Raw genomic sequence first — 10,000 nt, forward strand, 5'->3', positions numbered from 1 at the left:
TCTGGGGTGAGTGGTGTTATTATGACTGTCTGGGGTGAGTGGTGTTATTATGACTGTCTGGGGTGAGTGGTGTTATTATGACTGTCTGGGGTGAGTGGTGTTATTATGACTGTCTGGGGTGAGTGGTGTTATTATGACTGTCTGGGGTGAGTGGTGTTATTATGACTGTCTGGGGTGAGTGGTGTTATTATGACTGTCTGGGGTGAGTGGTGTTATGACTGTCTGGGGTGAGTGGTGTTATTATGACTGTCTGGGGTGAGTGGTGTTGTGACTGTCTGGGGTGAGTGGTGTTGTTATGACTGTCTGGTGTGTGTGGTGTTATGACTGTCTGGGGTGAGTGGTGTTATGACTGTCTGGGGTGAGTGGTGTTATGACTGTCTGGGGTGAGTGGTGTTGTTATGACTGTCTGGGGTGAGTGGTGTTATGACTGTCTGGGGTGAGTGGTGTTGTTATGACTGTCTGGGGTGAGTGGTGTTATGACTGTCTGGGGTGAGTGGTGTTATTATGACTGTCTGGGGTGAGTGGTGTTGTGACTGTCTGGGGTGAGTGGTGTTGTTATGAGTGTCTGGGGTGAGTGGTGTTGTGACTGTCTGGGGTGAGTGGTGTTGTTATGACTGTCTGGGGTGAGTGGTGTTGTTATGACTGTCTGGGGTGAGTGGTGTTGTGACTGTCTGGGGTGAGTGGTGTTATGACTGTCTGGGTGAGTGGTGTTATTATGACTGTCTGGGGTGAGTGGTGTTATTATGACTGTCTGGGGTGAGTGGTTATATGACTGTCTGGGGTGAGTGGTGTTGTGACTGTCTGGGGTGAGTGGTGTTGTTATGACTGTCTGGGTGAGTGGTGTTGTTATGACTGTCTGGGTGAGTGGTGTTATTATGACTGTCTGGGGTGAGTGGTGTTGTTATGACTGTCTGGGGTGAGTGGTGTTATGACTGTCTGGGGTGAGTGGTGTTATGACTGTCTGGGGTGAGTGGTGTTGTTATGACTGTCTGGGGTGAGTGGTGTTATGACTGTCTGGGGTGAGTGGTGTTATTATGACTGTCTGGGGTGAGTGGTGTTGTGACTGTCTGGGGTGAGTGGTGTTGTGACTGTCTGGGGTGAGTGGTGTTGTGACTGTATCTGGGGTGAGTGGTGTTATGACTGTCTGGGTTGAGTGGTGTTGTGACTGTCTGGGGTGAGTGGTGTTATGACTGTCTGGGGTGAGTGGTGTTATTATGACTGTCTGGGGTGAGTGGTGTTATTATGACTGTCTGGGGTGAGTGGTGTTATTATGACTGTCTGGGGTGAGTGGTGTTATTATGACTGTCTGGGGTGAGTGGTGTTATTATGACTGTCTGGGGTGAGTGGTGTTATTATGACTGTCTGGGGTGAGTGGTGTTATTATGACTGTCTGGGGTGAGTGGTGTTATTATGACTGTCTGGGGTGAGTGGTGTTATGACTGTCTGGGGTGAGTGGTGTTATTATGACTGTCTGGGGTGAGTGGTGTTGTGACTGTCTGGGGTGAGTGGTGTTGTTATGACTGTCTGGTGTGTGTGGTGTTATGACTGTCTGGGGTGAGTGGTGTTATGACTGTCTGGGGTGAGTGGTGTTATGACTGTCTGGGGTGAGTGGTGTTGTTATGACTGTCTGGGTGAGTGGTGTTGTTATGACTGTCTGGGGTGAGTGGTGTTATGACTGTCTGGGGTGAGTGGTGTTATTATGACTGTCTGGGGTGAGTGGTGTTATGACTGTCTGGGGTGAGTGGTGTTATGACTGTCTGGGGTGAGTGGTGTTATTATGACTGTCTGGGGTGAGTGGTGTTTTGACTGTCTGGGGTGAGTGGTGTTATTATGACTGTCTGGGGTGAGTGGTGTTGTTATGACTGCCTGGGGTGAGTGGTGTTATGACTGTCTGGGGTGAGTGGTGTTGTGGCTGTCTGGGGTGAGTGGTGTTATTATGACTGTCTGGGGTGAGTGGTGTTATTATGACTGTCTGGGTTGAGTGGTGTTATGACTGTCTGGGGTGAGTGGTGTTGTTATGACTGTCTGGGGTGAGTGGTGTTGTGACTGTCTGGGGTGAGTGGTGTTATTATGACTGTCTGGGGTGAGTGGTGTTATTATGACTGTCTGGGGTGAGTGGTGTTGTTATGACTGTCTGGGGTGAGTGGTGTTGTGACTGTCTGGGGTGAGTGGTGTTATTATGACTGTCTGGGGTGAGTGGTGTTATTATGACTGTCTGGGTTGAGTGGTGTTGTGACTGTCTGGGGTGAGTGGTGTTATTATGACTGTCTGGGGTGAGTGGTGTTATTATGACTGTCTGGGGTGAGTGGTGTTGTGACTGTCTGGGGTGAGTGGTGTTATTATGACTGTCTGGGGTGAGTGGTGTTATTATGACTGTCTGGGTTGAGTGGTGTTATGACTGTCTGGGGTGAGTGGTGTTATTATGACTGTCTGGGTTGAGTGGTGTTGTGACTGTCTGGGGTGAGTGGTGTTATTATGACTGTCTGGGGTGAGTGGTGTTATTATGACTGTCTGGGGTGAGTGGTGTTATGAGTGTCTGGGGTGAGTGGTGTTGTGACTGTCTGGAGTGAGTGGTGTTGTGACTGTCTGGGGTGAGTTGTTGAGTGTAAAGTGGTCCCCCGTCAGCATTGTGTTCCAACCCCAGTCTCAGATGATGTCATCAGGCCGCGGGGGAGTTTATTTGTCTCCTCCAAGATTTCTGATTTAAAAGACTATATAATATATAATATCAGCTCCAGTTTATTTTATTTTGGGAAATCTGTTCCAAAGTATTCCCAGGCATAAGAGAGAGATATGTGATAGTATACAAATTGAAGCAAGATTTGAAATTAATATTTGTTCGTCAAATATTATATCTGTTTGGGCTTCTTGCAGTCAATTTGCGGTCTTCAAATGTAGCTACGTTCCATCCCCCTGGTCGTCCGCCTGCAGCCGAATGTAGTTGATTATCCCTGAGAGGACTGGAAGACTATGGAGCCACAACTCTGTTCTGATTCTATGTTGTCTCTCCATCTCTCTCTCTGTATCTCTCTCTCTGTCTCTGTATCTCTCTCTCTGTCTCTCTCTCTCTGTCTCTGTCTCTGTCTCTCTCTGTCTCTCTCTCTCTGTCTCTCTCTATCTCTCTCTCTCTGTCTGTCTCTCTCTGTCTCTCTCTCTCTGTCTCTCTCTCTCTCTCTCTCTCTCTGTCTCTCTCTGTCTGTCTCTCTCTGTCTCTCTCTCTCTGTCTGTCTGTCTCTCTCTCTCTCTCTCTCTCTCTCTCTCTCTCTCTCTCTCTGTATCTCTCTCTCTCTCTCTCTCTCTCTGTCTCTCTCTCTGTATGGGTTGTATTTACAATGGTGTTTGTTCTTCACTGGTTGCCCTTTTCTTGTGGCAACAGGTCACAAATCTTGCTGCTGTGATGGCACACTGTGGAATTTCACCCAGTAGATATGGGAGTTTATCATAATTGGATTTGGTTTCGAATTCTTTGTGGATCTGTGTAATCTGAGGGAAATATGTCTCTCTAATATGGTCATACATTGGGCAGGAGGTTAGGAAGTGCAGCTCAGTTTCCACCTCATTTTGTGGGCAGTGTGCACATAGTCTGTCTTCTCTTGAGAGCCATGTCTGCCTACGGCGGCCTTTCTCAATAGCAAGGCTATGCTCACTGAGTCTGTACATAGTCAAAGCTTTCCTTAAGTTTGGGTCAGTCACAGTGGTCAGGTATTCTGCCACTGTGTACTCTCTGTTTAGGGCCAAATAGCATTCTAGTTTGCTCTGTTTTTTTGTTAATTCTTTCCAATGTGTCAAGTAATTATCTTTTTGTTTTCTCATGATTTGGTTGGGTCTAATTGTGCTGTTGTCCTGGGGCTCTGTGGGGTGTGTTTGTGTTTGTGAACAGAGCCCTAGGACCAGCTTGCTTAGGGGACTCTTCTCCAGGTTCATCTCTCTGTAGGTGATGGCTTTGTTATGGAAGGTTTGGGAATCACTTCCTTTTAGGTGGTTGTAGAATTTAACGGCTCTTTTCTGGATTTTGATCATTAGTGGGTATCGGCCTAATTCTGCTCTGCATGCATTATTTGGTGTTCTACGTTGTACACGGAGGATATTTTTGCAGAGTTCTGCATGCAGAGTCTCAATTTGGTGTTTGTCCCATTTTGTGATATCTTGGTTGGTGAGCGGACCCCAGACCTCACAACCATAAAGGGCAATGGGCTCTATGACTGATTCAAGTATTTTTAGCCAGATCCTAATTGGTATGTTGAAATTTATGTTCCTTTTGATGGCATAGAAGGCCCTTCTTGCCTTGTCTCTCAGATCGTTCACAGCTTTGTGGAAGTTACCTGTGGTGCTGATGTTTAGGCCGAGGTATGTATAGTTTTTTGTGTGCTCTAGGGCAACGGTGTCTAGATGGAATTTGTGGTCCTGGTGACTGGACCTTTTTTGGAACACCATTATTTTGGTCTTACTGAGATTTACTGTCAGGGCCCAGGTCTGACAGAATCTGTGCAGAAGATCTAGGTGCTGCTGTAGGCCCTCCTTGGTTGGTGACAGAAGCACCAGATCATCAGCAAACAGTAGACATTTGACTTCGGATTCTAGTAGGGTGAGACCGGGTGCTGCAGACTGTTCTAATGCTCGCGCCAATTCGTTGATATATATGTTGAAGAGGGTGGGGCTTAAGCTGCATCCCTGTCTCACCCCACGACCCTGTGTGAAGAAATGTGTGTGTTTTTTGCCAATTTTAACCGCACACTTGTTGTTTGTGTACATGGATTTTATAATGTTGTATGTTTTACCCCCAACACCACTTTCCATCAATTTGTATAGCAGACCCTCATGCCAAATTGAGTCGAAGGCTTTTTTGAAATCAACAAAGCATGAGAAGACTTTGCCTTTGTTTTGGTTTGTTTGGTTGTCAATTAGGGTGTGTAGGGTGAATACATGGTCTGTTGTACGGTAATTTGGTAAAAAAGCCAATTTGACATTTGCTCAGTACATTGTTTTCATTGAGGAAATGTACGAGTCTGCTGTTAATGATAATGCAGAGTATTTTCCCAAGGTTACTGTTGACGCATATTCCACGGTAGTTATTGGGGTCAAATTTGTCTCCACTTTTGTGGATTGGGGTGATCAGTCCTTGGTTCCAAATATTGGGGAAGATGCCAGAGCTAAGGACGATGTTAAAGAGTTTTAATATAGCCAATTGGAATTTGTTGTCTGTATATTTGATCATTTCATTAAGGATACCATCAACACCACAGGCCTTTTTGGGTTAGAGGGTTTTTATTTTGTCCTGTAACTCATTCAAGGTAATTGGAGAATCCAGTGGGTTCTGGTAGTCTTTAATAGTTGATTCTAGGATTTGTATTTGATCATGTATATGTTTTTGCTCTTTATTCTTTGTTATAGAGCCAAAAAGATTGGAGAAGTGGTTTACCCATACATCTCCATTTTGGATAGATAATTCTTCGTGTTGTTGTTTGTTTAGTGTTTTCCAATTTTCCCAGAATTGGTTAGAGTCTATGGAGTCTTCAATTACATTGAGCTGATTTCTGACGTGCTGTTCCTTCTTTTTCCGTAGTGTATTTCTGTATTGTTTTAGTGATTCACCATAGTGAAGGCGTAGACTCAGGTTTTCCGGGTCTCTATGTTTTTGGTTGGACAGGTTCCTCAATTTATTTCTTAGATTTTTGCATTCTTTATCAAACCATTTGTCATTGTTGTTCATTTTCTTCGGTTTTCTATTTGAGATTTTTAGATTTGACAGGGAAGCTGAGAGGTCAAATATACTGTTAAGATTTTCTACTGCCAAGTTTACACCTTCACTATTGCAGTGAAACGTTTTACCCAGGAAGTTGTCTAAAAGGGATTGAATTTGCTGTTGCCTAATTGTTTTTTGGTAGGTTTCCAAACTGCATTCCTTCCATCTATAGCATTTCTTAATGTTACTCAGTTCCTTTGGCTTTGATGCCTCATGATTGAGTATTGCTCTGTTCAAGTAGACTGTGATTTTGCTGTGGTCTGATAGGGGTGTCAGTGGGCTGACTGTGAACGCTCTGAGAGACTCTGGGTTGAGGTCAGTGATAAAGTAGTCTACAGTGCTACTGCCAAGAGATGAGCTATAGGTGAACCTACCATAGGAGTCCCCTCGAAGCCTACCATTGACTATGTACATACCCAGCGTGCGACAGAGCTGCAGGAGTTGTGACCCGTTTTTGTTGGTTATGTTGTCATAGTTGTGCCTAGGGGGGCATATGGGGGAGGGAATGCTGTCACCTCCAGGCAGGTGTTTGTCCCCCTGTGTGCTCAGGGTGTCAGGTTCCTGTCCAGTTCTGGCATTTAGGTCGCCACAGACTAATACATGTCCCTGGGCCTGGAAATGATTGATTTCCTCATTCAGGATGGAGAAGCTGTCTTTATTAAAGTATGGGGATTCTAGTGGGGGGATATAGGTAGCACACAGGAGGACATTTTTCTCTGTTAAGATAATTTCCTTTTGAATTTCTAGCCAAATGTAAAATGTTCCTGTTTTGATTAATTTAATTTTCTCTCTCTCTCTCTCTCTCTCTCTCTCTCTCTCTCTCTCTCTCTCTCTCTCTCTCTCTCTCTCTCTCTCTCTCTCTCTCTCTGTCTCTCTCTCTCTCTCTCTCTCTCTCTCTCTCTCTCTCTCTCTCTCTCTCTCTGTCTCTCTCTCTCTCTCTCTCCAGCTTGTCCAGTGGGTCAGTATAAGGCAGGGTCAGGAGTCGGTGGGTGTGTCCTGTGTCCGACCAATAGCAACACTTTGGTAACAGGCTCCGCCTACTGCCTCTGTCGTCCTGGTTACCACAGAGCAGATTCCGACCCCACACACACACCCTGCACACGTAAGTCTCTACCTTCTGTCTCCTCTTATGTCTCCTTCTTGTCCTCTTCTCTACTGTATGGCAGAACTATGGTACCGGGCTGAATGTACTGTATGGCAGAACTATGGTACCGGGCTGAATGTACTGTATGGCAGAACTATGGTACCAGGCTGAATGTACTGTATGGCAGACCTATGGTACCAGGCTGAATGTACTGTATGGCAGAACTATGGTACCGGGCTGAATGTACTGTATGGCAGAACTATGGTACCGGGCTGAATGTACTGTATGGCAGGACTATGGTACCAGGCTGAATGTACTGTATGGCAGGACTATGGTACCGGGCTGAATGTACTGTATGGCAGAACTATGGTACCAGGCTGAATGTACTGTATGGCAGAACTATGGTACCAGGCTGAATGTACTGTATGGCAGGACTATGGTACCAGGCTGAATGTACTGTATGGCAGAACTATGGTACCAGGCTGAATGTACTGTATGGCAGAACTATGGTACCGGGCTGAATGTACTGTATGGCAGAACTATGGTACCAGGCTGAATGTACTGTATGGCAGAACTATGGTACCAGGCTGAATGTACTGTATGGCAGAACTATGGTACCAGGCTGAATGTACTGTATGGCAGAACTATGGTACCGGGCTGAATGTACTGTATGGCAGAACTATGGTACCGGGCTGAATGTACTGTATGGCAGAACTATGGTACCGGGCTGAATGTACTGTATGGCAGAACTATGGTACCGGGCTGAATGTACTGTATGGCAGGACTATGGTACCAGGCTGAATGTACTGTATGGCAGAACTATGGTACCAGGCTGAATGTACTGTATGGCAGAACTATGGTACCAGGCTGAATGTACTGTATGGCAGGACTATGGTACCAGGCTGAATGTACTGTATGGCAGGACTATGGTACCAGGCTGAATGTACTGTATGGCAGGACTATGGTACCAGGCTGAATGTACTGTATGGCAGGACTATGGTACCAGGCTGAATGTACTGTATGGCAGGACTATGGTACCGGGCTGAATGTACTGTATGGCAGAACTATGGTACCAGGCTGAATGTACTGTATGGCAGAACTATGGTACCAGGCTGAATGTACTGTATGGCAGGACTATGGTACCAGGCTGAATGTACTGTATGGCAGGACTATGGTACCGGGCTGAATGTACTGTATGGCAGAACTATGGTACCGGGCTGAATGTACTGTATGGCAGAACTATGGTACCGGGCTGAATGTACTGTATGGCAGGACTATGGTACCAGGCTGAATGTACTGTATGGCAGGACTATGGTACCGGGCTGAATGTACTGTATGCCAGGACTATGGTACCAGGCTGAATGTACTGTATGGCAGGACTATGGTACCGGGCTGAATGTACTGTATGGCAGAACTATGGTACCAGGCTGAATGTACTGTATGGCAGGACTATGGTACCAGGCTGAATGTACTGTATGGCAGGACTATGGTACCAGGCTGAATGTACTGTATGGCAGGACTATGGTACCGGGCTGAATGTACTGTATGGCAGGACTATGGTACCAGGCTGAATGTACTGTATGGCAGAACTATGGTACCGGGCTGAATGTACTGTATGGCAGAACTATGGTACCAGGCTGAATGTACTGTATGGCAGGACTATGGTACCAGGCTGAATGTACTGTATGGCAGGACTATGGTACCAGGCTGAATGTACTGTATGGCAGGACTATGGTACCAGGCTGAATGTACTGTATGGCAGGACTATGGTACCGGGCTGAATGTACTGTATGGCAGGACTATGGTACCGGGCTGAATGTACTGTATGGCAGGACTATGGTACCAGGCTGAATGTACTGTATGGCAGGACTATGGTACCAGGCTGAATGTACTGTATGGCAGGACTATGGTACCGGGCTGAATGTACTGTATGGCAGGACTATGGTACCAGGCTGAATGTACTGTATGGCAGAACTATGGTACCAGGCTGAATGTACTGTATGGCAGGACTATGGTACCAGGCTGAATGTACTGTATGGCAGGACTATGGTACCGGGCTGAATGTACTGTATGGCAGAACTATGGTACCGGGCTGAATGTACTGTATGGCAGAACTATGGTACCGGGCTGAATGTACTGTATGGCAGGACTATGGTACCAGGCTGAATGTACTGTATGGCAGGACTATGGCACCTGGCGATGCATAACAAACATGCCCATTGTCAAACTCTTTTTACGGGTCCAGATACTTGCTCGCCTTTCTAGAACGTTCTGTCCAGAGGTGGAACGCAGCAAGACACAGACACACATTCTAGTTAGCGATTGAATGTTATTTTTTCAGCATTATTGTAAACATTGGCTGTGCAGGAGGTAGACAGTAGTTTTGGGCGGTATCCAGATTTCCTTCTGCCTGTGGATGTTATTACTGGTTGTGCTCACAGGGAACGCACATTTTTTAACAAAATGCTAACAAGTACAAAGGAATCCTTATAGCGGATGCTAGGTAAATGCTAACAAGTACAAAGGAATCCTTATAGCGGATGCTAGGTAAATGCTAACAAGTACAAAGGAATCCTTATAGCGGATGCTAGGTAAATGCTAACAAGTACAAAGGAATCCTTATAGCGGATGCTAGGTAAATGCTAACAAGTACAAAGGAATCCTTATAGCGGATGCTAGGTAAATGCTAACAAGTACAAAGGAATCCTTATAGCGGATGCTAGGTAAATGCTAACAAGTACAAAGGAATCCTTATAGCGGATGCTAGGTAAATGCTAACAAGTACAAAGGAATCCTTATAGCGGATGCTAGGTAAATGCTAACAAGTACAAAGGAATCCTTATAGCTGATGCTAGGTAAATGCTAACAAGTACAAAGGAATCCTTATAGCGGATGCTAGGTAAATGCTAACAAGTACAAAGGAATCCTTATAGCGGATGCTAGGTAAACGCTAACAAGTACAAAGGAATCCTTATAGCGGATGTTAGGTAAATGCTAACAAGTATAAAGGAATCATTATAGCGGATGCTAGATAAATGCTAACAAGTACAAAGGAATCTTTATAGTGGATGCTAGGTAAATGCTAACAAGTACAAAGGAATCCTTATAGCGGATGCTAGGTAAATGCTAATGAGAGCAAAGGAATCCTTATAGCGGATGCTAGGTAAATGCTA

At 45.5% G+C, this 10,000-nt stretch overlaps 1 protein-coding gene across 7 annotated transcripts in view; it reads left to right on the top strand.

Annotated features, from left to right (window-relative positions):
- The window catches only part of LOC139561156 (ephrin type-B receptor 4b-like), a 121,176-nt gene that overhangs the window by 60,147 nt on the left and 51,029 nt on the right, over positions 1–10,000 (top strand). For all 7 annotated transcript variants that reach the window (XM_071378059.1, XM_071378063.1, XM_071378060.1 and 4 more), the window contains exon 7: positions 6,690–6,845. In XM_071378059.1, coding sequence (XP_071234160.1) covers positions 6,690–6,845 — 156 coding nt within the window. The remainder of the gene's footprint in view (positions 1–6,689; positions 6,846–10,000) is intronic.

The sequence above is a fragment of the Salvelinus alpinus genome, chromosome 31 (genome assembly GCF_045679555.1).
Source record: "Salvelinus alpinus chromosome 31, SLU_Salpinus.1, whole genome shotgun sequence".
Lineage (NCBI taxonomy): Eukaryota > Metazoa > Chordata > Actinopteri > Salmoniformes > Salmonidae > Salvelinus > Salvelinus alpinus.